The sequence below is a fragment of the Gnatocerus cornutus genome, chromosome 3 (assembly GCF_029298725.1).
Source record: "Gnatocerus cornutus isolate USDA-ARS CGAHR chromosome 3, icGnaCorn1.1, whole genome shotgun sequence".
NCBI classification, from domain to species: domain Eukaryota; kingdom Metazoa; phylum Arthropoda; class Insecta; order Coleoptera; family Tenebrionidae; genus Gnatocerus; species Gnatocerus cornutus.
Genome location: NC_142235.1, coordinates 19,303,584 through 19,331,069, shown reverse-complemented (window position 1 = coordinate 19,331,069; position 27,486 = coordinate 19,303,584). Strand labels below are relative to the sequence as shown.

At 38.6% G+C, this 27,486-nt stretch overlaps 3 protein-coding genes across 3 annotated transcripts; all 3 read left to right on the top strand.

The window, feature by feature from the left end:
• Positions 1 to 1,059: 1,059 nt before the first annotated feature.
• apolpp (retinoid- and fatty-acid binding glycoprotein apolipophorin) lies at positions 1,060 to 11,873 on the top strand. The gene is made up of 12 exons (XM_088033408.1): positions 1,060 to 1,065; positions 1,102 to 1,527; positions 1,559 to 4,286; positions 4,333 to 4,638; positions 4,686 to 5,484; positions 5,533 to 8,005; positions 8,054 to 9,815; positions 9,867 to 10,085; positions 10,133 to 10,642; positions 10,693 to 11,210; positions 11,253 to 11,678; positions 11,727 to 11,873. Exons 1-12 carry the CDS (start codon positions 1,060 to 1,062, stop codon positions 11,748 to 11,750), a joined length of 10,197 nt encoding a protein of 3,398 aa, XP_087889534.1. The 3' UTR covers positions 11,751 to 11,873.
• A 6,942-nt stretch (positions 11,874 to 18,815) lies between these two features.
• Positions 18,816 to 20,174, top strand: LOC148177830 (saccharopine dehydrogenase-like oxidoreductase). The gene is made up of 3 exons (XM_088033407.1): positions 18,816 to 19,249; positions 19,296 to 19,866; positions 19,980 to 20,174. Exons 1-3 carry the CDS (start codon positions 18,816 to 18,818, stop codon positions 20,172 to 20,174), a joined length of 1,200 nt encoding a protein of 399 aa, XP_087889533.1.
• Positions 20,175 to 21,887: 1,713 nt separating this feature from the next.
• On the top strand, positions 21,888 to 26,242 carry LOC148177829 (uncharacterized). The gene is made up of 5 exons (XM_088032548.1): positions 21,888 to 22,011; positions 22,063 to 22,631; positions 22,682 to 23,072; positions 25,621 to 25,782; positions 25,830 to 26,242. Exons 2-5 carry the CDS (start codon positions 22,063 to 22,065, stop codon positions 26,151 to 26,153), a joined length of 1,446 nt encoding a protein of 481 aa, XP_087888674.1. The 5' UTR covers positions 21,888 to 22,011; the 3' UTR covers positions 26,154 to 26,242.
• Positions 26,243 to 27,486: the final 1,244 nt, after the last annotated feature.

Here is a 27,486-nt window from a genome sequence, read left to right as displayed (position 1 = left end):
CAGACTTTTACAGCCTATATCACGAAAGTACGATTTGATAACATTTTTACAGTAAAAAGAACTTGTAACATCTATTTCGAGTTCAAAAATCTTCAAAGAATTTCCACAAGAAGGTCCTTTAAACTTGACCGCCGCCAAACCGAACCTATTGAAATCTGCTCCTTCAAAAAATTTTAATTTATCCTACTATCACGTCAATTCTTATTCAATTATTTACACAATTTATTAATCAAATTCCAACCTTTAAACCACATACATCAATAATAAATTATCAGTCAAACTTTTTAAGAAAAATCCTCGATAACCGAACAATTCGCTCAATTTTTAAAAAATCCCACACCAACAGTCCCAAAATTGCCAAAAACACTTTTTCGTACAAAAAAGTAACATAATTGAATGTTTGCGAGAGATAGCCATCGGTTAAGATTCTCAAGAGCCGAGTCAGCATGGACCGCGCTTATCGCAGTGCCGGACTTTCGGGTCAGAGGGGAACATATAAAAGGCTTGTTAGGGGTTAATCGCTCAGTTTTTGTGCGCTATGGCTCGACGAAGCCCCGTCAGAGTGGGCATAGCCCTAGCTTTTATTTGTGTTGTTAGCTATGGACAGGCCACCGGTGAGTACCCAAAAACAGCCACAGAAATTTTTATTTTATTTTCAAATTGTTTTATTAAATAATTCCGTTTTTCAACCACAAAGTCGTTTTTTTTTTTGTTTTGTAGGTACTTTTCTTTGAAATTTTTCCAAAAAATATTAACTTTTTTAATAGTTTTGTTTTATTCTATTATTATTTGTTTATAGAAATAAATTTCTATAATTGTTTAATTGCTTGTTCGCGTATGAAAATGTTTACAAATTCTATCAGAAGAAGCTGATAATATTCGCCGTAAACAATTTAATCAAATTTAATTAAAGCGCTTCAACCTCCGACCTTTGAACTTGATATGGATCTATTTTCATTTTCACAAGATAAGGTAACTGGAAAGAAGAAAAACACCGGATGACCTCTGATCCTTACTCATTTGTCAGCCGGTGTATGATCGACCTTATTAAACTCAACCATGAGAGCGAGTGCTTATTCCATTATGTAAAGTGAATAATAGTTCCATTTTAATTTAATGCTGTTTGTCACCCAACACAATACATATACAGGGTGTTCGAACAAAGACATGTTATGTTATTCCTCTTATCTTATCACAATGTCAAGTTCAATAAGACTTCTTGGTATTGATTGCATTTTGGGATTTTTCCAGATACTTGCAGGAGCGGATGTCGCGGAGGTAATAAACCAACAAGTCTCTTTGTTCGATTTTTTTAACATCCCCATTGCAGCTCCTCATACTTTCAAGTACAACGAAGGAACGACGTACAAATACAACTTCGACAGCAAAATCCATTTGAGCTTGTCAAGCGCTGAAGGACAACAGAGCGTCACTGAGATCAAGGCTACAGTATTACTAACTCAACAACCCCAATGTAATCAAGTCGTGCGGCTCCAAAACGTCCAAGTCATCAGCAGCGATGGAAAAGTTGGTATTCTTTTACCACCACCCCATCTAATCCCGTCTCTTCCAGAAACACTCCAACATTCCAGACGTCGACAAGCCCATCAGGATCAACTACCACGACGGCCATCTCGAAGACAGTATTTGCATCACTCCTGGAGACTCCCAAAACTCCCTCAATCTAAAACGCGCGGTTGCTTCCATCTTCCAGTCGAACTTCAAGAGCGGTCATGAGACCGACGTCTTCGGGGTTTGTCCCACGGAGGTTTCGCAACACAAAGAAGGGAATATCTTGGTGGTGCAGAAGACGCGCAATCTCAATAGATGTGCGTACAGAGAGTCCATCAAACAGGGTTTCTTGGCGACGGCGTTCAACCTCAATAGTGAAATCAAATCCAGTCCTCTTCTTAATGGAGATTACGACGCCAAACTCAGGATTAAAAACGGGATTTTGGACCAAGCGAGCATCCACGAGCAGTACCTCTACGTGCCTTTCTCCGTCGGCAGCAATGGGGCGAAGGCTTCCATCGAGACCACTCTTAAGTACGTTGGTACGGCCAAAGACAACACTCCTGCGAAAGTCAGCGAGGCGCGCTCGATCATCTTCGAGGACCCGCACCCGGTCAACTCCCCCCACGCCAACGTCAACCACATCCTAGAAGCTGTTAAGAAAGTCGCCAAGACCATCGACATAACAGTTGGGGAGCACACCGCCAAAGAATTCACGAATCTGATCAGAATCCTACGCGTCAGCAAGAAGGACGATCTCTTGGCGGTGTACAACCAAGTGCGAGCCGGAGTGGGCTTCCCCGACAAGGCCGCGGCGAAGAAAATCTTCCTCGACGCGCTCCTGAGGGCCGGAAACGGCGACAACGTGGAAGTCGCCGTTGAACTTCTAAAGAGCAAAGAACTGTCGCCGTGCGACCAAAACCTCCTCTATTTAGGTCTGTCTGCCGTTCGCCACGCCACTGAAAACTCTTTGAATTCCGCTGCGCACCTCCTGGACCAACCGCAACTCCCCCGAACTGCTTTTCTAGGAATTGGTAACTTGGCTGGAAGCTTCTGCCGCCAACACTCGTGCGAAAATAACGAGGCTGTCAACAAACTCACGCAGAAACTCATCCAGAAGCTTGGTGATGGAAAAGTTGCCAATAGACAGAAGGAGAATGACATCGTCAACGTGCTGAAGGCTCTCGGGAATGTTCACCACTTGAACGACAACATCTTGGCGAAGATCACTGCAATAGCTCAAGACAAGAAGGCTCCGAACCGCGTCAGAGTCACAGCGTTGGAAACGTACCTAGCTGACCCCTGCAAAGACAAATTGAGAGACAGCGCTTTGACCATTCTCAAGGACATTCAGCAGGACTCTGAAGTGCGCATCAAGGCGTATTTAGCTCTGGCGCAGTGCCCCAACAACAAAGTCGGCAACGCAGTCAAAGCTCTTTTAGAAACCGAACCAAGCTACCAAGTCGGAGGATTCATAGTCTCGCATATTCGCAATCTTCGCGCCTCTGCTAACCCCGATAAACAACTGGCGAAGCAGCACCTGGGGCTTATCAACGTCCCCAAGCGCTTCCCGGTGGACTTGCGCAAATGGTCTTCCAACGGCGAGTTCTCCTACACCATCGACTCTCTGGGAATCGCGAATTCTGTCGAATCCAACCTCATTTACTCGCAGAGTTCGTTCTTACCACGCTCCACCACGTTGAATCTCACTGCGGAAGTCTTCGGCCACAACTTAAACTTCTTGGAAATACAAACGAGGCAAGAGAATTTGGACCGTTTGGTTGAACACTTCTTAGGGCCGCGTGGTTTGTTCCGCGCCAACACTTTACAAGAACTGTTGAACTCCAAAGGTGAGAACTTGGAAAAAGTTTACGAAAACTTGAAGGAACGCGTTTATAAGACGTTGAGGGCGCGTCGCGACCTTTCCAAAGCCGAGATCGACCGCATTAACAAACAAGTCCAGATCAAAACCAACGAGCTAAACGCCGACTTGGACTTGGACTTCAGCCTGAAGGCCTTCGGGTCCGAAATCGCCTTCCTTAACATCAACGACGAATTAAGAAAATACACTCCTGAGGCTCTTGTAGACAAATTCGTGGACAGCCTAAGCGAAGGTTTGGACAAACTGAAAACGTTCGAAGAAACTCTGAGGTCGAATCTCCTCTTCCTGGACGCTGAATTGGCGTACCCGACTTCTTCAGGTTTTCCTCTTAGATTGGGCGTTGAAGGTTCCGCCAACGTACAACTTAAAGCCTCCGGGTCTATTGACATCCGCGCCATTTCCGCCGGAAGAGACAACAATTTTAAATTGGCGTTGATCCCCAGCGCGAATGTTGAAGTCGCTGGACGGCTAACTCTTGACACTCTGGTGGTAGAAAGCGGGTTGAAGGTCATCTCAACTCTTCACACGGCGACCGGTGGCGAGTTGATCGCGCAGAACAACGCTAGATCAATCGACGTGAAGTTCTCTCTTCCGGTTAAGAACCAGAATTTGATTTCCGCCACGCACGACATCGTCTTCCACGTGCGAGAATGGGGAGGTTCAGAAACCAACACTCCGCTGAAATTCGCGCAGAACAAAGACTTCTCCATTTGCTTGGACCAGTTGGACCCCTTCATCGGATTGACGTTCTGTGGCGAGTACACCGGACCTAACTTACAAGGACAAAAGGTACCAATTCTTCCGTTTCCACTCTCTGGAGATGCGAAAGTCGCCGTGACCATCGAGCGCGAAGACTTGTCAATGTACCACTTCAAAGACGTTTTCTATGATGGTGAGTTGTGCTCCACACTTGCGGTTATCACGTTTGGTTGTTACAGACAGGAACAAGTTGGGTGGTGAGATCGTACTGGAAGCTCTTGGTAAAACTGGTGAGAAGAAAGTCAGTTTGGCTCTGGAGGCCTTTTTGATCCCGGAAAAAGTCGTGCGAGCCTCTTTAACTTCACCGGTGTTAACCGCCTCTTTGGAAGGGAAGTTACATAATGACGATGATGGTCTTTACGCGTCCCTCAGGTTCGTCCAAGACAACAACGAGTACTTTGGTAAAGTCGGTGTTGAAGTACAGAAATCCTCCGATAAGAAGATCTACAAACCAGTTGTACAATACAAAACTCCGCAGAGCAACGGTAAGTCTCCAGAGTGTTAAAGAGCAGCTTCTTCATTACAATTTCAGGTCTTCAAGTACCACCGTACAGAGTCGAGGGCCAGGTTATAGCCGAACCGGGTCCAATCTACACCTTCGATAAGGTAAAACTGGTGATTCCGGACCAGAAGACCATCACCATCAATGGGAAAGTGGGCTGCAAAGAAGAATGCATTTCTGATCTAACAGTTTCTGATGGCGCCAACACCGCGTCCTTTAAAGGCAAACTAACTCATGTCGAGCACGGAATTCGATACAACGCGGAGTTGCGAAATTCTCTGAGCCCCCAAGGCAACTTCCAAGTCAAAGGAGAGTTCACTGTTCTTGAATTCGGCTTTAAGAACTTCTTCCAATTAGCCCACGGAGGCGATTTCAGCGACAAGAAGAACATAATCACCTTGGAAAACTCCTACATACTCAAAGCGGCACGTCCTGAGTTCCTTCTAGACACGCAAAATAAAGTGTCGTACCCTGCTTTTAACACCAACCTCCAGTTCGATGTCAAACTGAAAAACAACGAAGCTCTGTACAAAGTGAACGTTCAGTACGACAACGTGAAGTTAGGCTCAGAACTAGACTGGCACCACACCATTAAAAGCGATGGAACGGACTTTAAACTCGACTTCGGACTGTGGGGGCTCAAGAACAACCTCAAGCTCAAATCAAAACGGCAAGTTACCGGCGACCAGTCGCAGATCGAGAACGCTTTGGATGTCAATGGTAAACGTTTGGAAGTTAACGGGAAGGTGAAGCACCACGTGAGACCCCAAGACGTCGACGTCGCCGTCGATGTCATCGTGAAGATTCCAAGCCACAACGCGCCTTTCAAGTAAGTTGTTTGATAACACTTCCTTTGGTTTCTAAAAGATTGTTTTAGTGTTGTGGGAGGTTTGATCGTCAACGCCAACGAGTTCGACGCCTCCAATAAGATATCTTCAGGTGGTACCGTCTTTGTGGACGTTTTCCTGAAAGCAAACCGCGGAGGAAACGCCAATGGGAGTGTTAAAATCAATCTGACCGGGCAGCTGGTGGCTAATGGTCACCTCAAAGCCAACAAAGGTGCCGGAAATGGAGAACTCCTCATTGAGATTCCTTCAGCTGGTAGTACCACCAAAGCCGATACCACTTTTACCATCAACGAGCACACTTGCAACCTCGTGGTCAATTTGTACCCTTCGTTCCACCAAGATAAGAACAAGAAGATCACGTACTCCACCCATAACACGCACTCTCCCAATAGCCTCGACTCCAAGAGCTTTCTCGATGTCTTCGGCGATAAATTAGAATTGAACTTGAAGGGATCGCAACATGGTGAGATCACCAACGGGAAGATCACCGGTGAAGCTGAGTTAACTTTCCCGAATCAACAATTCTTGGCCGCGAAGATCAACCGCGAGATCAAAAACAACAATAATGTCCTCAATGGACAGTTCACGGGAGTCTTGGAACACCGCGCCATCAAAAACCAACCAGGAAACAAACTAACAGTGAAGGGACAACTGAGGAACACGAAACCTGAAGAGAGCATTTTCGATGTCAACTACGAAGTTAGCGCCGAACGTAGCAACGGACGCAACATCAACGTCGATTTGGCGCTGAAGAGACAACTCCAAGGCGAAGGAGCGACTCTAGAAATCACCAATAAGATCCACGGGTCGGAGTTAGGAAGCCCCATTGAAACCACCATCAAGAGTAGCTGCAAGAAGGAGTCCTTCGGGACGGTGGAGATCTCATCCTCGTACGCACCTCTTGGAAAAGGGTCACTGAATGGTAAATACAACCTCTCGCCTAACAGCGGCTCTGGAGAACTCTCAGTGGATGTCACCACGACGAGCAAAACGTTGAAGTCTTTGAAGGTGCGAGCTAACGGGTCGTTACTGAAGGCTGAGGGACCCGCAGCCAAAGGTTTACTGAGCATCCAAGCTGATGCTCCTAGTGGTAACCTCGTCCACATTGACACCAGTGGTGAATTTAAAGCTACCGAGAAAGAATCAAGAGTCAAGGCGACGTTGCAAAACGGTAAAACACACCCGATTTCCGTGGAAGCCGGAGTCAGCAGAAGCGACAAGGAAGTCCAAGGCGATGCTTCTCTAGAGTACGGAAGCAACCAAAAGGTCAAAGGAGACTTCACTCTTAACCGAATTTCTCCAAAGGAGTACAAACTCGATGCGAAACTTGACCTTCCCGTGGAGAAATACAAGAATAACAGAATCCAAGTCCACTCGAAGCACAATGAAGACAAGACGCATTACCAAAGCGAGGTCACTCTCACCACCGACGGCAAATCCTGGAAGACCAACAGCGACTTCCTCCTGTCGGAAACCTCCCCCAGCATCAACATCCAAAGCACTTGTCCAGAAGGAAAACACTCCCAAATCCTCGTGAAAGTCACCAAACTAACCGACCGCCAAATCGCCGGAGAGCTCAAACTCGAATTCCAAAGAAACAACTTCTTGTTGGAGAGCGCCGTCGATGCTAACGTGGAGTCCATCGATGACTTCCACGTGAAGTTGAGCGTCAACGCGCCGTCTTTCAAGGTCGATAAGTACGTGATTGAGGCTAACAACAAACCCGCGAAGACCGGACGTCGGATTCAAGTGACCGCCAAGACCGGAAATAAGAACATTTTGACCGGAAGTACGAGTTACACCGCTCGCGATGAGCACGGGAAGCTCATTGTTGAAGGCTCAGGGTCGTTCAAAGTCCACGACAAGACGCAATCTGCGAACTTCAAGTACATCCGGCAGAACCTCGTGCAGGCGAAGAATGGTGAAACCGGACTGGAAATCTCCTTCGATGCAGGTCTGGGTAATAAAGCCATCGATGCCGAGTTGAAGATCACCAACAAACAGTTCAGGATCTTGAATTCGTACTGCGAAGAGAAGAAGCAGTGCGCTCATGTCGAAGTCGATGTTAAAACCTCTGAAGACGACGTTAATCATTTCAACCAGGAAGTGGAAATCGCTGTGGATCTTCGCTTATTGGGGTTGTCGCACGAGTTTGGACTGAAAGCGGTGACGGTGAGGAAAGGGTACCTTTTGGACCACACCGTGGATGTCCACATTCAAAGCCAAGAGAATAGTAAATACCAGTACAGTCTCTACGTCCATCCAAAGGAAGCTGGAGTTAGTCTCACCACCCCCAAAAGAATTATCGCTCTGGAGGCTAATGTTAACGCTCCGGCGACTCTGCTGAAGAACGGAGGACGCGTCACCGGCGAAGTTGCTTTGTACACGGACAAGAAGAACCAACCGAATCAGAAATCCGGGCTTGTTTCCTTCTTGGAGTTGAACACCGAAGGACAAACAGTGCGTGGTGAAGTTAAGTTCACCAACCCCGCTCTGAGAAGGGTAAGTATCTTTTATTTTCCCTGGAGGAATCTAATCCAGTTCTTGTAGCCTTTGGTGGTGTCTCTCCAATCGAAACTCCAACCCAATGATTACGACATCACAGTCACCGCCGACATCTTTGCCCAGCCGGACCAGAAGGTCATCATTGCGTACAAAGTCAAATGGACACCTCTTTTAGAGTGGAAGCAGTTTAAATACTCTGAAGAACTCCTGGTGAAGAGCTCAGGCTTAAGACTCGACTTAGCTGTGGAGAATTGGGCCACCTACTCCATCGAGCAAAGCACCTACAAAATCGGCACCAAAATAACAAACTTGGGGCTTAAGAACAAGTACCAATCCATCGCCTCCTACGAGTTCACTCCAACCCACGCTCAGATCTTATTGGATCTGTTCAACATCCACGTTTTCAAGCTCGACTCTAAACTCCAACTAACGAAAGAGCACCAAGTCGTCGAAACCGAAGTCAACTGTTATGGTCACAAGCCGCTGGTGAGCCACCTCGAAGTCAAGAACTTGAACTCCTTGAAATACTCTTTGGCGCGGAAGGACAAACCCCAAGACAAGCTACAGATCAACGCCGCCTTCATCCCCAACCAAATCGCGGATGTTAGAGGAGACATCATCAAGAACGGCGCGAAACAAGAACTGGGTCACTTCACTGTTAAGTTAGACGATGCTAACTTCCTGAAGTCTGACTACAACGTGAACTCGAAGAACATCGAGCAGTTGTTGCTCCAACCCATCAAAGCAGGCATCCAAGAAGAAGGCCACGAGTTGAAGCAACTCTCTGACAAACTCGCCAAGGAAGTGGGAGAAGAATTGGGACACGTCGGTGAAGTTGCCAAACGCGCATCACCGAACTTTACTCCATTGAAGCAGTACTACTCTGGAGAGGTACAGAAGATCAAAGAGGAGATTCTTGCGGATAAAACCATCAAAAACGCCAGCGAGTTCTTGTACAATGTTATAACCGCGGTGGCGCAAGTAGTCAGCGAGTCCTTCGCGCGGTTCAGTGAGCTTATTGAGAACATCGCCCACACTCTGCAGAATTCGTTCGGGAAGACTGTTGAGACCATCCAGAAGGATCTTCTGCCAAAAGCGAAGGAAATTGGTGATAAATTATTACATTTGGTCATCGATGTTATTGATGCTGGCACCAACATCATCTTAACACTCGGCGCTAAAGCCGCAGAAATTGCAGAGAAGTACAGACCGGAACTGCAACAGTTGGCAACAGTCTTTGGAGAGGTCAGTCAAGACGTCTTAAGAACGGTAATTGAGGTGTACGAGGCGGTGCGCAACGTTCTTGTGGATCAATGGCACCAAGTGTACAAAGAGGTTGAGAGTTGGCCACTATTCGAACAAATCAAAGCAGAATACCAAAGATTGGTCCAACACGGATTGCCCAGCGCCGAAGGAGTCGCTAATGGTGTTAAAGATCTTCTTTCTACCATCAAAGACTTGGTTCCTGTTCCTGAGCTCAAAGAGTTCATTCAGGCCATCAGCGACTACATCACGCAGAGGTTGAGCAAGCAAGCTGTTGATGACAAAGCGGCAATTGACAGGATTGTCAAAGCGGGTACCGCAAGTGTTAAGGCGCTTGTGGGGACGGTCTTCAACCCTCAACAAGCTCCGGATTTGCAAAACGTGAAGTTGAGTCTTCCTGGGAACTTCTGGAACAGATTACCACGGTGGGCTGCGTTTAGATTGAGCCCCATTTCGTACCTTCTGGAGGAGGAATTACCACTCGCCCCCACCTTCTGGTTGTCTTTAGTCAACCGACCAAGGAACTGGTTCGCTCCATTCCCTCGTAAGTCACTCGATGGTTTTTGTCAGCGGGTGTTAAAACTCTTTGTTTTAGTGTACGCGTTGATTGCCCAAGGCCAACACATCTTCACCTTCGACGGCAAACACTTGACGTTCCCTGGAAACTGCAACTACCTCCTGGTCCGCGACGCCCTCGATGGAAACTTCACTTTGATCGGCACCTATTCCAACGGACTGTTAACAGCGATTTCTTTGACCCAAGGCGCCGACACCATCACTCTGAAGAAGCACGGCCAGATCCTCCTCAACAACGGTAAGATTCTTCCGTTGTGTTGAAGTTAATAACTGGTGGTTTTGCAGCCGCGACGGAGTTCCCCGTCCGCCGAGCCCACGTCGCCGCTTACCGCAACACCGAAGTCCTCGTGTTAAAATCCGACTTCGGCGTCAAGGTCATGTGCGGCCCCGAACTTCTAGTTTGCTCTGTGACAGCCTCTGGCTTCTACCACGGCAAACTCCGCGGTCTTCTGGGCAACGGCAACAACGAGCCGTACGACGATTTCGTCTTACCTTCCGGTAAAATCGTGACTTCCGAGAGCGAGTTTGGCAACTCGTACAAAACCAACGGACAATGCGCGGCGGTCCAAACAGTGTCCCATCACGAGCACCACGCCAACCCCACCTGCGACAAACTCTTCGGTTGGGAATCCAACCTGAGGTTCTGTTACCCGTTCGTCCCCACCGAGAACTTTAAGATGGCGTGCGCGCATGGACTTGCCGCTGGAGTTAAAGACACGGAGTTCGCCATCGCCGTGGCGTACGTGGCGGCGTGTAATCAACACGGAATCCCCGTGAGAGTACCAGAGGAGTTCGGTGAGTACTTCTTCGGCGCGTTGGGAGAAGTGACAACGGAGGTTTTACAGTTAAGTGCAAGAATGGCGACGCGCCAACATCCCCTGGCGATCAGTTCAACGTGAAGTTACCAGAGAAGGCCGCCGATATTGTTTTACTAGTCGAAACGAGCAAAGAGAGTGAAGCTAATTACAAAGAGTACGTGCAGCCTTTGATCCAACAGTTGACCTCTGAGTTGGGGTCGAAAGGAGTCAACGATGTTGAGTTCCATATTATTGCCTACGGGGGTGAGAACCAGTGGCCGAGTCACATCACCACCGGCGGGGGTAAACTGACTTTCAAGGGAAAAGCGCCGAATCTCCGCTTTAGCGAGTCTCCAAAAGAAGAGCCTTTTATGACCGGATGCCCAACTGTCGACGGAATTATCCAAGTCATTAGTAATCTTGAGATGGATGTGAAACTGGCCTTCGGCCAAGATCTGCACGCTTTGACCTACACTGAAGGAATTGAATACCCGTTCCGAGCCAACGCTGTTAAAACCATCATCGCTGTCCGGAACGAACCTTGCAAAGTTGGAGCGTTGTACCCAGTAAGTGTTGACGAAGAAGTAGCAAAGTCACTCTTCTTTTAGTTGCAGGTGCTGCGCACACTGTTGTACAAAGACAAGAGCATCAATCTTAACCTCATCACTCCAATCAGCCGCGACGGTGCCAAAGCAGAGGCTAAGAACATCGTCGGTTTCAACTCGCAGAGCGTCTTCGCGTTAGGCGCGACGAAGAACAAGATCAAACACTTCTCGGATTTGAGCAAAGAACTGACTTACAATGATTACTGTATAGATTTCACCACTCAAAACGACGGGAATGTCTTCGTTCTTGATCATCTCCACCTCCAGCCGAAAGGTACAAGAAAACAGTTTGTACAAGTGACGTCGCATGCCATCGTCGAACAGCTTCTGAACGCCGAAGAAGTGTACGACTGCGAGTGCAAGTATGACTCTCCATTTTCCGCCTACAACGTCTGCAAAGTCGTGTCGAGCAAAGAGAAACCACAAGCGGTAAGTTGAGTTTGGCTGTGTTAATAAAACTGATTGTTGTTCTTGCAGAAAAAAGCTGGGACAAAGAGCTAGGCGCCACAGGCCTTCCGAGTCTGCCTAAATTTACAATATTACTTTTTTACATTACGGTATTTATAATTTGTATAAATATGTAATTATGGAATCAACGAAATAAATCGTTTTAACTTAGAAGAATTTTTTTCGAAACCGCACACATTGAGGGTGTTGGAAAAAATGGTGATGAAGAGTCGAGTTCAAACATGTGTTTAATGTTATTTTCATGTAGGAATTATGACACCCTTAATAAATTAGGGATTTGTTTTTTACTGGTGGACGATTTCAGATTTATAGAAACATGTGAAAAATGTTGGAAAGATCAGGCGAGACATCAGATGAGTGGTGGCGTTGTGGGAAGGGTTGCAGCAAAAAACGCGAAGGGCTTATCTGAAAAGTGGTGCTTTAAATTACCGACGCGCTGGAAAAAATCGGGGCAAAAAGTGCGTGACTGCATTCAAAAATTGTTTATTATACAGGGTGGTTGAAATTTCTTACACAAAAAATCATTTTGGAATTTTTCTTAAGAGCTGACCAAAAATTTTTTATTTTTTTTCTACTAAAATCCGTAACTTTGCTAGTTGTAGTCGGAAAACACTCAAATTTGGAGGTGTGACTACTTTTGACCCCGTTTACCAACTGTGCCAATTTGCAAAATTTTAGAACAACTAACAAGAATTTTGGAAATTTTCATATGAAAAAAAAATCAATATTTTATGATGAAATTCGATAACTTTGTTAGTTTTGACAGCAGAAGATTGAAAATTTTGGGCGTTATTAGTTTTGATACGCTAATTAGCTATACCAAATTACAAAATTTTAGAACAAAAAATAAGAATTTTAGATTTTTTTTAAGGGCTGACCAAAAATTTGTATCGTTTTCTACAAAATGCCGTAACTTTGCTGGTTTTTATCCGAAAACACTGAAATTTGGAAGTGTTACTATTTTCGACACAATTACTAGCTGTGACAAATTGCAAAATTTTAGACCAACTAACAAGAATTTTCAAAATTTTTATTTTTCACCTGAATAAAAAAAACAATTATTATTACATTCTATAACTTTGTTAGATTTAACAGTAAAACAATGAAAATTTGAGAAGTTACTAGTTTCGGCACGCTTATTGACTGTACAAAAATAAAAAATTTTAGAATAAGAAACAGAAATTTTAGAATTTTTTTTTCAGGGCTAACCAAAAATTTGAACTTTTTTCTACTAAATTCCCTAACTTTGCTGGTTTTAACAGCAGGACCATGAAAACTGGAGGAGTTATTAGTTTCGACATGTTAATTAGCGGTACCAAATTACAAAATTTTAAAACAAAAAACAAGAATAAAACTTTTTTTTTAAGAATTGACCAAAAATTTGTCTTTTTTTGCAAAGTGCCGTAACTCTGGTGGTTTCAATCCGAAAACACTGAGATTTGGAGACGTTACTATTTTCGACACGATTTCCAACTGTGCCAAATTGCAAAATTTTCGACCAACTAATAAGAATTTATCAAATTTTTATTTTTCACATAAAAAATCAATGTTTTATTAAATTCCATAACTTTGTTAGATTTAACAGCAAAACAATCAAAATTTGAGACGTTACTAATTTTGACACGCTTATTGACTGTTCGAAATTAAAAAATTTTAGAAGAAACAAAAATTTTAAGATTTTTTTCAGGGCTGACCAAAAATTTGAACTTTTTTCTAATAAATTCCGTGACTTTGTTAGTTTTTACAGCAGGGCAATGAAAATTTGAGGCGTCATTAGTTTGTTTCGGCATGCTTATTAGCTGTATCAAATTACAAAATTTTAGGACAAAAACAAAAATTTAAAATTTTTTTTTTTGAGTTGACCAAAAATGTGTATCTTTCTTTTACAAAATGCCGTAACTTTGCTGGTTTCAATCCCAAAACACTAATATTTTGATGCGTCACTATTTTTGACAAGTTTATCAACTGTGCAAATTGCAAAATTTTAGACCAACAAAAATTTTCGAAATTTTAATTTTTCTTATGAATAATAAATTTTAGAATTTTTATTTAATTACAGAACTTTGTTACATTTAACAACAAAACAATGAAAATTTGAGACGTTAGAAGTCTTGGTACGCTTATTGACTGTAGGAAATTAGGAAATTTTAGAACAATAAAGAAGAATTTTAGATTTTTTTTTCAGGGCTGACCAAATATTTTAACTTTTTTTAATAAATTCCGTGACTTTGTTAGTTTTTACAGCAGGACACTGAAAATTTGAGGCGTCATTAGTTTCGGCATGCTTATTAGCTGTATCAAATTACAAAATTTGAGGACAAAAAACAGAAATTTTAGTATTTTTTTTTCAGGGTTGACCAAAAAAGTGTATCTTTCTTTTACAAAATGCCGCAACTTTGCTGGTTTCAATCCCAAAACACTAAAATTTTGATACGTCACTATTTTTGACAAGCTTATCAACTGTACCAAATTGCAAAATTTTAGACCAACTAACAAGAATTTTCGAAATTTTAATTTTTCTTATGAATAATAAATTTTAGAGTTTTTATTAAATTACAGAACTTTGTTACATTTAACAACAAAATAATGAAAATTTGAGACGTTAAAAGTATTGGTACGCTTATTGACTGTACGAAATTAGAAAATTTTAGAACAATAAAGAAGAATTTTAGAATTTTTTTTTTCAAGGTTGACCAAAAATTTTAACTTTTTATAATAAATTTCGTGACTTTGTTAGTTTTTACAGCAGGACACTGCAAATTTGAGACGTCGTCATTAGTTTCGGCACGCATATTAGCTATATCAAATTTCAAAATTTTAGAATAAAAAACAAAAATTTTTGAATCAAAAATTTGTATCTTTTTTTATAAAATGTCGTAGCTTTGCTGGTTTTAATCCGAAAACACTGAAATTTGGAGGCGTTACTTTTTTCAACACGTTTACCAAGTGTGCCAAATTGCAGAATTTTAGAGCAACAAATAATAATTTTCAAAATATCTATTTTTTACACGAATAAAAAAAGTTACAATTTTTCATTAAATTCCGTAACTTTGTCAGTTTTAACAGCAGGATAATGAAATTTTGAGGCGTTATTAGTTTCGACACGCTCATTAGCTGTACAAAATTACAAAATTTAAGAATAAGCAAAAACAAGAATTTTTGATTTTTTTTTTAGGAGCTGACCTAATATTTGTATTTTTTTCTAGAAAAATAGTGTACCTTTCTGGACATAATACGTACACGAAAGACTGGCAAAAACTGTCGATTATCATCTCTAAATTGGACAGTAAAGCACGAAAAACTTTTCATCCAACGAATCCGAAAAACTAACAGGTGGACAATGTTTTCACAGCTTAACAGTCGCGAGTTGTTATAAATAGAGACAAAGCCTCCTGCATGCTGTTTATTGTAATTATAAAAGTTTCTTAGCCCATTTTTGTGGAGTGGCTCGTTCCGAACACGTGTGATGCAAGAATGATGAGACAAAAAACGGATAAAAAATAAAAATACCACGCAAGACAAAAAAATTGAGTTTATAATGCTACGAGCACAGCCATCTTCTTCGGCTGTTGTATGTAATATAAATATGAATTTGTACCAGGGAGGGGTACAGTACAGCTGGCCGAGTGTATTTCTATTGTTTTTTGTAGCTCGCGACTGTTTTAGAATTCCATCGAGCTGGGGGTGCTCCAAGCCGAAGAAATATCAGAAAAAAAAGAAAAAGTGCCACATATGGATTGCGCGGTTTAATGAATGAATATAATTTCATTGCGGAAAAAAATCGCACCCTGTATAAGTACAAAGACGGAGAGACAGCAAATGTGACAAGTCTTAAGTTACAGACATTAAGACACGCTTGGTACAGTTGTTTAATGACTGTCATCTCAATTACATTGCGTTATGGCGAAAGGTTGGAGGAATCAAAAAACGTTTTATCAGCTCCCAAGAATAAATAAATGAATGTGCATTGAAATCCACAAAAAACAAAGTCGAGGTACATATTTATATCGTAATAACATCCAGGCGTGTTAATGACATTTGAATGTTTTTTGTTTGCTGCTTCCCCATTGGTCGATTGCACGTGGCCGCTGCTTTTTTGTCACCTCGGTAATTTGATATCGCAGCAGAGCATGCACTTGTCGTTACTCTACCGACAGAAACAGCCCCATTTTTACCACTGACGATGAAAAAAGAGACGGAGCGAATATGGCAAGACAAATGAGACGTGTCGACATGGTTTTATACCGTTGCTTGGATGATGATTTTCATCCATTTAAGAATGTTTTATTTATCTACCACATATGTGCCGTAGCTTTTTTTACTTCTCCTTTTTCTAATCCTTAAAAATGCTGGTATTTAATTGTTTTTTTGATACCCGCTCCGCAAACTTCTTCTTCTACAGAGTGATTCTTTTTTATTTTACACTGACCAAAAATTTGTCTTTTTTACAAAATGCCGTTTGCTGGTTTTAATACGAAAGCAATGAAATTTGAAGGCGTGACTATTTTCGACACGTTTACCAACTCTGCCAAGTTGCAAAAATTTAGAGTAACTAACAAGAATTTTGGAAATGTTTATTTTTATATGTATGAATAAAATTTTTTTTATTAAATTCTATAACTTTGTTAGAATTAACAGCAAAACAATGAGAATTTCAGATGTTACTAGTTTCGGCACGCTTATTGACTGTTGTACAAATTTTAGAATTTTTCTCTTTCAAGGCTGACCAAAATTTCAAATTTTTTTCTACTAAATTCCATGCTGATTTTAATCGGAAATCACTGAAATTTGGAGAAGTTACTATTTTCGTCACGATTACCAACTGTGCCAAATTGCAAAATTTTAGAGCAACAAACAAAGATTTTCAAAATTTCTATTTTTCACACGAATAAAAAAATATACTATTTTTCACAAAATTCGGTAAGTTTATTAGTTTTAACAGAAGAGCAATGAAAATTTGAGGCGTTATTAGTTTGGGCACCCTAATTAGCTGAACTAAATTACAAAATTTTAGCACAAAAAAACGAGAATTTTAGAATTTTTTTTGTAAGAGCTGACCAAAAATTTCTATCTTTTTCTACAAAATGCCGTAACTTTGCTGGTTTTATTTGGAAAACATTGAAATTTGGAGGCGTGACTATTTTTGACACGATTACCAACTGTAATAAATTGCAACATTTTAGACCAACTAACAAGAATTTTACAATTTTTTTTAAGAGCTGACCAAAAATTTGAATCTTTAAAATTCTTTTAAAATGTCCTAACTGTGCTAGTTTTAATCCGAAAATACTAAAATTTGAAGGCTTTATTATTTTTGAGACGATTACCAACTGTGCCAAATTGCAAAACTTTGGAGCAGCAAACAATAATTCTGAAGGAAATTTCACTTCACTTGGACCATTTTTAAGGGCTCGAACTAATTAATTAGGTGTCCTTAATACACAGCAAATTTTATGTCATAATGGTTATCAAATTGTAGGAACCAAAGATTTCCAAAACTAATTCATCAAGATTCCAACTTTAAATAATGAAATAACTGTCGTCGTGGACACTTGCAACCTAAATCAAGCGTAATTAAAATTCTTTTAATAAAACCTTGAAATGTTGCTATAAATGTTGTGTAATCACAAATTAATTAAAATTATTAATTAAAATTAAATTAATTAAAAAAAACAGAGCTAAAGTGCAGAGACTTATTTATTTCTTATTATACAAGTGTGCCAAAGATTTGTGGTTGACTCATTATCATTACTATCAGACTATTCTCCTCCGTCAATTTTCAATTTTTTTGGGTGTAAATCAGACTTTTAATCGTCAAGGAAAAAAATTAGGGAACAATTGAATGTAGCGATTTTTGAGGTTAACGCCTTAAAATTAAATCAACATCTCACATTAACTAGAAACTAAGAAGAAAAATGTTTTCCAAAAGTGAGATTTATTAAGGACTTAACAAGTTTTGACAAATTATTATTATTATTATTATTATTATTATTAAAAAAAGGTGAGACGCAGAGGCGAGCCTATTGAGCGTCTATATATATAAAAAAAATATATTTGATTAACTTCTGCGCATGTCACAGTTGCGTCAAGGTCAAATGCTTTGTTGCCAACTGTTACAAATAAAAATTACTAGGAACTGCTGCCAACTGTTAAGTGGTAAAACGTCAGTCAAGCGAGAACTGTCAGCTAATGACGTTTAGGACGTTTATTACTGTTATAATTTTGACAAGCAATTGACAGGAGTACCAACCAACAAGACTTTTAAAGTTTCCAAAAACTGTTCTGTCAAATTGACGATTCATTTCAAATGAATTTTGTTTTTTTGACGGTTGTAGAGGAATATTTATGGAACACGCTGTATCATTTTGCACGCATCGTAGTATTTAAAACTGAATAAATTATTTATTACGACAGTTTAAAAAATGTAATGTGTATGTTAATAAAACATTTTCTGACGATAACAATAATAAATTAGTAACACTTTTCGCACTGTAGAAGCATTACTTGTTAAAAATGTCTGAAAGATTTGACGTCATAATTTTCGGTGCTTCCGGTTATACCGGCAAACGCATCGTTCGCGTTTTCAGCGAAATTTTGTTGAAAGAGAAAAGAAAATTGAAATGGACTGTAGCTGCTCGGTCGGAAATAAAAATGAAGAGTGTGCTAGAAGAGCTCAAAGAAACCACCGGTACGTTGATAATACAGTGAAATCTCCCATAACCGGACACTTCTCTTATTAAACGGACAAAATTTTGGGCACCGTTGCTGTCCGCTCAAGGGAGGTTTCACTGTAGTGCGAAAAATGGGCGCAACAACGCCCTTGTCCTGAAAATTCAACTTGTAAGTAAACAACAAACTATTATTTAGTAATTCGTGTTTTTTTATTACCTCATTTTACGATTTTGCTGATAACATTATCTAGAATACAATTTGATGAAAAATGCAAATTTTTAAAAATCACAAAACTTTTTTTTCTTTTTTGAAAATTGCGCCCCAAGGCTACTTCCTTTTTTTTCTAATTTTTACCAAACAGGAGCAATACCATTAGACTTACCCCTCATAACCGCCGACACGCAAAACGCCTCTTCTTTGTCAGCAATGACGGTCAAAGCCCGTTTACTTATCAACTGCACTGGTCCTTCGAAGACCTGTGGGCTTCCAGTAATTAGGGCTTGCGTCCAAAATAACTGTCATTATATCGACGTCACTGCGGAGCCCCATTTTATGGAGGAAGCGCATCGCCAGTTCAACTCTGAAGCTCTGAAGAGAAAAGTTTACGTGGTTTTGGCGTGTGGAATGGAAAGCATTTTGGCAGATATCGGAGTGAATTTCCTCCAGAGGGAGTTTGATGGTACTCTTAATTCAGTTGAATGTTATTTGGAGGTGCTTCAAGACAACGATCGATTTATTGCGGGTTCTCTTCTGACGCCAACTTCTTGGAGGACGCATATTCATGTTTTGAGTGACTTTCGTTCTAAAATCACAGAAAAACAAAACTACGGGTTAGAATTGGAGCCCAAATTGAGACTCAGGTAAGTAAAGTGTCTGAAATTTGAAGATTTAACAGTTGATTTTTAGAAGATTGCCACACAAAGTACCAAAATCCAAAAATCGCGCGGTTCCATTTCCCTGCGCCGACGCCACAGTCATGAGGATGTCCCAGCATCACTTCTTCAAAATTCGCCAGTCCAGACCTGTCCAAATCCAAACGTATGTCGCCTTTTCAAACCTCTTCCACACCCTCCTAGTTTCACTCGGATTCTTCTTCTTGTACTTCTTGACCACGTTCAATTACCTCACCAAACTGTTGCTGAAATATCCAAGATTCTTCAGCTCTGGATTTTGTGGTGACGACCCTCTGGAGACGGAAACCAAGAAAATGAAAATAGTAATGACTCACCACGGCCGGGGGTGGAAAAATAAGAAAGTCAACGAGTTTTATAAGGGGCCGGAGGATGGGGTTATTGTTAGCAAAGTTTCAGCGAGGGATGCTTATTATATTACTGGTGTTGCTTCAGTTTGTTCGGCTCTGGTAGTTTTGGAGGCGCAAGGGGTTCCTTTGAACGGAGGGGTTTACACCCCGGGGGTGTTTTTCGAAAACACGAGGATAATAGAGAGCTTGGGGGACAGCGGAGTTGACTTCCAGCTAGTTTTTCGTTAGAAAAAAAATTAAATCAGTTGTTATTTTCTGCTTTTTCAAATGTTTCTAAAATCTCTATCTTTTGCTCTAGAATTTTGTAAATTCGTACAATTAATAAACAGCTCAAGAGTAGTACTCTCCTCCAATTTCATTGTTTTCGAACAAACATTGGCAGAATTAGGAATTTTATTAAAAAAAATCGAAATTTTGAACCCTTGTTGGTAACAACAATTTCTAAAATTTATGTCTATTGCTCTTCAGTTTTGCAATTTGGTACAATTAATAAACAATTCAAGAGTAATACCAAGTTTGATTAAATTGAAACAAAAATTGGCAAAATTAATAATTTTATTTAATTTATTTTAATTTAATTTTAATTTAATTAATTTTTTTTATTATTTTTCAAAAATATTGAAAATTTTGGCTCCTCCTGAAAACAAAAATTTTTAAAATCTATGTTTCTTGCTCTACAATTTTTTAATTTCGTACAAATAATAAACAACTTACTTGTATTACCCTCCTCAAATTTCATTGCTTTCAAACAAAAATTGGCAGAATTAGAAATTTTATAATAAAAAAATCGAGATTATTAGGTCTTGTAGAAAATAAAAAATTCTAAAATTTGTGTCTTTTGCTCTACAGTCTTGCAATTTTCTACAATTAATAAACAATTTAAGAGTAATACCCTCTCCAAATTTGATTAAATTGAAACAAAAATTAGCAAAATTAGGAATTTTATTTCAAAAATATTGAAAATTTTGGCTCCTCTTGAAAACGAAAATTTCTAAACTCTGTGTCTTATGCTCTTAAATTTTGTAATTTCGTATAATTAATAAGCAACTTACTAGTAGTACCCTCCTCAAATTTCATTGCTTTCGAACAAAAATTGGCAGAATTAAAAATTTTATAATAAAAAAATCGAGATTTAATAATCTAATGCTAATGCTCTTGTAGAAATTAAAAAATTCTAAAATTTGTGTCTTTTGCTCTACAGTTTTGCAATTTGGTACAATTAATAAACACTTTAAGAGTAGTACCCTCTCCAAATTTGATTAAATTGAAACAAAAATTAGCAAAATTAGAATTTTTTTTTCAAAAATATTGAAAATTTTGCCTCCTGAAAACAAAAATTTTTAAAATCTATGTTTCTTGCTCTACAATTTTCTAATTTCGTACAAATAATAAACAACTTACTTGTATTACCCTCCTCAAATTTCATTGCTTTCAAACAAAAATTGGCAGAATTAGAAATTTTATAATAAAAAAATCGAGATTATTAGCTCTTGTAAAAAATAAAAAATTCTAAAATTTGTGTCTTTTGCTCTACAGTCTTGCAAGTTACTAGAATTAATAAACAATTTAAGAGTAATACCCTCTTTAAATTTGATTAAATTGAAACAAAAATTAGCAAAATTAGGAATTTTATTTCAAAAATATTGAAAATTTTGGCTCCTCTTGAAAACGAAAATTTCTAAACTCTGTGTCTTATGCTCTTCAATTTTGTAATTTCGTACAATTAATAAGCAACTTACTAGTAGTACCCTCCTCAAATTTGATTGCTTTGGAACAAAAACTGACAGAATTAGGAATTTTATAAAAAAAAATCTAAATTTTTAGCCTGTCTTAAAAACAAAAATTTCTATCTTTATCTCTCTAGAATTTAGTGACAATTTGACAAACAGTTTTAATTTAACATTTCGCGATCAATTGCAGAGCCGCATCTCAAATCTCAAATCTGGCGCCTGCAAAAAATTCTCTCCAGAAAAATGAGCTTTAGATACGGCCGCTTTATTGCATTAATTTTTTCAAACCGATTTCAGAATCACCCTTTAGGTGTTTTTCGAAAACACGAGACTTATAAAGAGTTTGAGGGACAACGGAGTTGACTTCCAGACAAATTTTCGTTAGAAAAAAATTAAATCAGTTGTTGAAATCTTCTTTTTTTTATATCCCAAACCCCATCCACGCCGAGAGCTTCTCGCGATCATAACCGAGAGTTTTTTGCCTCCGTTTTAGACGAATAAGCGCTTAACACCACTAAACACTAAGATGTCATCTCAATTTATAAATAGCGTCTAAAAAGGCAACACGTCGACTCGCTCCCGAGTTCCTACTGCCACACATTTCACCCCATCGTGTCATGTGAATAGCAAAGTGAGTACCCTAGTGAATCGTTTCACCACTTGACACCTTTATCTCCCCCAGATGTTGCTTAATAACACGGAAGCTCTGTACAACCCCACAGTCCACCTGACTCAATCCGAGCTCATGGAGAAATTCAACTTGGCGTTTTACGAAGGACAGAATCTGACCAAAAGCGACATCCTCACCACGTTCGGCGAGCCGGAAATCAAAGACGATTATCTCATCGATTATCTCATTTCGAGCAACGAATCGAACGATGGAGAGTTCGATTTCAACGATTTCGTTAAGACGTTTGATGAGAATTTGTGCTCGGACTCCAGTACTCTTGGAAGTACCGATCCGACTTTGGCGCAGCTCCTGGAGAGCACGCTAGACAACGTCGACTTGGAGGACATCGATTTGAGTGACGGACTCTCCAGCGATTCTTTGGATTTGGACAACTTCACCAGCGACCTGCAGGATTTAGACGAGCAGACTTTCAGGCAGGAGGACGTCCTCCCGCCGGTTACCACGATAGTGAGGAATAACCTCGACTTCAACAGTTATCTGCGGGCGGTACCTGAAGACAACCTCGCGTATGATGGTCAAAACAGCGGCACCAGCGACTTCGGGCACCTCATCGGCACCAGGTACTAATTCTTCGTCGTTCTTAAGAACAGAGTTGAACTTGATGTTTCAGCATCAACGGCTACATGGTGGAGGAACCGGAGTACCACCTCAACCACCTGGTGCTCCCGCAGAACGAAGCCCTTCTGGATTTAGACGACGATCCTCTTTTAAGTTCGTCCAGCCTCATGTACCCCCGGAGGAAAGCCGCGTCCGAGTCGGACTCCATCAGCGACGAAGAAGTCTCCACCCTCCAGTGCCAGTGGGAGCACTGCTACCAAATCTACGACTCCCAGAGCGCGTTGGTGAAACACATCGAGAAATCGCACGTGGAGATCAAGAGAGGCGAAGAATTCACCTGCTTCTGGGCGAACTGTCCGCGGAAAGTTAAACCTTTTAATGCAAGGTACAAACTGGTTATTCACATGAGAGTCCACAGTGGAGAAAAGCCCAATAAATGTCCGGTGAGTCCTTAAAAGTCTTAAATGAGTCGTGACGAAGTCAGCATGTGGTTCTAACAGCACCTGGGCCAACTTAAAGTTCAGTGAGCTTAGTAAAATAAACACCCAAAAAAAAGAAGCGTCGGTTACATCATAATGTAATAAAAACGGTTTTAGTTCAACGGATGTAACAAAGCGTTTTCGCGTCTGGAAAACTTGAAAATCCACTAGAGGAGTTCCCATTTTAAATTTGATTGATTTCTTACAAAAATTGACAGAATTAGAAATTTTTTAATACAAAAATTGAGATTTTTGGCCTTTGTTAAAAACAAAAATTTCTAAAATTTGTGTCTTTTGCTCGAAAATTTTGCAATTTCTTAAAATTAATAAACAACCCAAGAGTAGTACCCTCCTCAATTTTGATTGCTTTTGAACAAAATTTGGAAGAATTAGGAATTTTATAATAAAAAAATCGAGATTATTAGCTTTTGTTGAAAATAAAAATTTCTAAAATTTGTGTCTTTTACTCTAAAATTTTGCAATTTTTTACAATTAATTAACAACTCAAGAGTAGTATCCTCCTCAAATTTGATTGCTTTCGAACAAAAATTGTCAAAGTTAGGAATTTTATTAAAAAAAATAAGATTTTTGGCCCTTGTTGAAAACAAAAACTTATAAATTTGTGTCTTTTGCTGTAAAGTTTTGCAATTTGGTACATATAATAACCAACTCTAAAGTAGTACTCTCCCAAAATTTGACTGCTTTCGAACAAAATTGGCAGAATTAGGAATTTTATTAAAAAAAATCGAGATTTTTGGCCTCTATAAAAAGCAAAAATTTGCAAAATCTGTGCCTTTTGATCTACATTTTTGTTATTTTGTACAATTTATAAACAACTTACTAGTACTACCCTCCTTAAATTTGATAGCTTTTGAACGAAAATTGGCAGAATTAGGAATTTTATAAGAAAAATCGAGATTTCTGGCCTCTATAAAAAACAAAAATTTCTAAAATCTGTGACTTTTGCTCTACATTTTTCCAATTTGTTTCAATTAATAACCAACTCAAGAGTAGTACCCTCCTCAAAATTGATTGCTTTCTTACAAAAATTAGCGAAATTAGAAATTTTATAATAAAAAAAAAGAGATTTTTGGTTCTCATTGACAACAAAAATTTCTAAAATTTGTGTCTTTTGCTCTAAAATTTTGCGATTCCTTACAATTAATAAAAGACACAAGAGTAGTACCCTCCCCAATTTTGATTGCTTTTGAACAAAAATTGAAATAATTAGGAATTTTATAATAAAAAAATTAAGAATTTTACCCCTTTTGTAAACAAAAATTTCTAAAATTTGTGTCTTTTGCTCTAAAATTTTGCAATTTGGTACAATTAATTAACAACTCAAGAGTAGTATCCTCCTAAAATTTGACTGCATTCGAACAAAAATTGGCAGAATTAGGAATTTTATTAAAAAAAATCGAGATTTTTGGCCTTTATAAAAAGCAAAAATTTGCAAAATCTGTGTCTTTTGCTCCACATTTTTGTTATTTTGTACAATTTATAAACAACTTACTAGTACTACCCTCCTTAAATTTGACAGCTTTTGAACGAAAATTGGCAGAATTCGGAATTTTATAAGAAAAATGGAGATTTCTGGCCTCTCTAAAAAACAAAAATTTCTAAAATCTGTGACTTTTGCTCTACATTTTTGCAATTTGGTTCAATTAATAACCAACTCAAAAGTAGTACCCTCCTCAAAATTGATTGCTTTCTTACAAAAATTAGCAGAATTAGAAATTTTATAATAAAAAAAAGAGATTTTTGGTTCTCATTGACAACAAAAATTTCTAAAATTTGTGTCTTTTGCTCTAAAATTTTGCGATTCCTTACAATTAATAAAGGACAAAAGTAGTACCCTCCCCAATTTTAATTGCTTTTGAACAAAAATTGGAAGAATTAGGATTTTTATAATAAAAAAATCGAGATTATTAGCTTTTGTTGAAAATAAAAATTTCTAAAATTTGTGTCTTTTGCTCTAAAATTTTGCGATTCCTTACAATTAATAAAGGACAAGAGTAGTACCCTCCCCAATTTTAATTGCTTTTGAAGAAAAATTGGAAGAATTAGGATTTTTATAATAAAAAAATCGAGATTAGCTTTTGTTGAAAATAAAAATTTCTAAAATTTGTGTCTTTTGCTGTAAAGTTTTGCAATTTGGTACAATTAATAAACAACTAAAAGGTAGTACTCTCCTCAAATTTCATTGCTTTCGAACAAAAATTGGCAGAATTAGGAATTTTATTAAAAAGAAATCGAGATTTTTTGCCTTTATAAAAAGCAAAAATTTCTAAAATCTGTGTCTTTTTCTCAACATTTTTGTAATTTTGTACAATTTATAAACAACTTACTAGTACTGCCCTCTTCAAATTTGATAGCTTTTTAACGAAAATTGGTAGAATTATTAATTTTTTAATTATTAAATTTTTGGCCTCTCTTAATAACAAAAAGTAGAGAGCTTAGTAAAATAAACACCCAAAAAAAAAGAATCATAATGTAATAAAATCTGTTTTAGTTCAACGGATGTAACAAAGCGTTTTCGCGCCTGGAAAACTTGAAAATCCACCAGAGGAGCCATACAGGTGAACGGCCGTATTTGTGCCAGTTTCCTTCGTGTACGAAGAGTTTTTCGAACAGTTCGGACCGAGCGAAACACCAAAGAACACACTTTGATACTGTGAGTTATTCATGGGTTGCAACTTTTTTTTTATGGTGATATTACAGAAACCATACGCGTGTCAAGTGGTCGGCTGCACGAAAAAATACACAGACCCAAGCAGTCTGAGGAAGCACGTGAAAAATCATACGAACGAAGAACAAATGCTCATTAAAAAGAAGAGTCAGGAGGATTGTTTCAGTTCGACGTATGTGAGGCAGTTTTTTGATCCCAATCGACAGAAAGCGGTGAAATGCGAGAAGAGTCCGTTTTATGCCAATGTGGAGCATAATTATTCCAACGTCGAAGAGAGGAAATATCAGTCGTCTCATATTAGACAGGATTTGAAGAACAAGATTTCGGAGAAGAACAAGTTGAGGAAGGTGTACTGACTTTTTGTGATAATAATTTTAGTGTTAGGTTTAAGTTCTCAAATTTGTATTTTTGTACTTTTATGGAATTATATAAATATAGATTTTGTTTCATTTCGTCTCGAATTTAGATTGTGTTGATATACAGAGTGATTCTGAAATGGGTTTGAAAAAATTAATGCAATAAAACGACAATATCTAAAACTAATTTTTTCTGGAAAGATTTTTTTGTGGGCGCCGGATTTAAAATGCGGCTCTGCAATTGGTCGTTCAGCAGAGGGTTAAACTAGAACGGTCATATTTGTACTAAATTGCAAAATTTTAGAGCAAACAAATTTTACAAATTTTTGATTTTAGCAAGGACCAAAAATCGCAATTTTTCTTATAAAATTCCTAATTTTGCTAATTTTTGCTCAAAAGCAAACAAATTTATGGAGGGTACTACTTTTGAGTTGTTTATTAATTGCACCAAATTGCAAAACTGTAAAGCAAAACACACAAACTTTAGAAATTTTTGTTTTCAAGAGGAGCCAAAAATCTTGCTATTTTTATTATAAAATTCCTAATTCTTCCAATTTTTGTTCAAAAGCAAGCAAATTTGGCGAGGGTACTCCTTTTAAGTTGTTTATTAATTGTACCAAATTGCAAAACTGTAGAGCAAAAGACACAAATTTTAGAAATTTTTGTTATCAAGAGAAGCCAAAATTTCAAATATTTTTATAATAAAATTTCTGATTTTGCTAATTTTTGTTCAAATTCAATCAAATTTAAAGAGGGTACTACTCTTGAGTTGTTTATTAATAGTACCAAAATGCAAAACTGTAAAGCAAAAGATACAAATTTCAGAAATTTTTGTTGTCAACAATAGCAAAGAATCTTGATTTTTTATTATAAAATTCGTAATTTTGCCAATTTTTGTTCAAAAGCAATCAAATTTGAAGACGGTACTTCTCTTAAGTTGTTTATTAATAGTACGGAATTACAAAATTGAAGAGCAAAATACACAGAGTTTAGAAATTTTCGTTTTCAAGAGGAGCCAAAAATTCCAATATTTTTTAAACAAAATTCCTAATTGTTCGAATTCAATCAAATTTGTAGAGGCTACTATCCTTGAGTTGTTTATTAATTGTACCAAATTGCAAAAATGTAGAGCAAAAGACACAAATTTTAGAATTTTTTATTTTCCACAAGAGCTAATAATCTCAATTTTTTTATAATAAAATTCTTAATTCTGCTAATTTTTGTTCAATAGCAATCAAATTTGGAGAGGGTACTACTCTTAAGTTGTTTATTAATTATACTAAATAACAAAATTGTAAAGCCAAAGACACACATTTCAGAACTTTTTGTTATT

Coding starts and splice junctions, on each gene's coding strand:
- apolpp (XM_088033408.1), top strand. Junction 9,816..9,866: donor CTGGTTCGCTCCATTCCCTC/GTAAGTCACTCG, acceptor TCTTTGTTTTAG/TGTACGCGTTGATTGCCCAA. Junction 11,211..11,252: donor AAGTTGGAGCGTTGTACCCA/GTAAGTGTTGAC, acceptor CTCTTCTTTTAG/TTGCAGGTGCTGCGCACACT.
- LOC148177830 (XM_088033407.1), top strand. CDS start 18,816: ATGACGGTCAAAGCCCGTTTACTTATCAACTGCACTGGTCCTTCGAAG. Junction 19,250..19,295: donor GAGCCCAAATTGAGACTCAG/GTAAGTAAAGTG, acceptor GTTGATTTTTAG/AAGATTGCCACACAAAGTAC. Junction 19,867..19,979: donor GCGGAGTTGACTTCCAGCTA/GTTTTTCGTTAG, acceptor ATTAATAAACAG/CTCAAGAGTAGTACTCTCCT.
- LOC148177829 (XM_088032548.1), top strand. CDS start 22,063: ATGTTGCTTAATAACACGGAAGCTCTGTACAACCCCACAGTCCACCTG. Junction 22,632..22,681: donor GGGCACCTCATCGGCACCAG/GTACTAATTCTT, acceptor TTGATGTTTCAG/CATCAACGGCTACATGGTGG. Junction 25,783..25,829: donor AAAGAACACACTTTGATACT/GTGAGTTATTCA, acceptor GTGATATTACAG/AAACCATACGCGTGTCAAGT.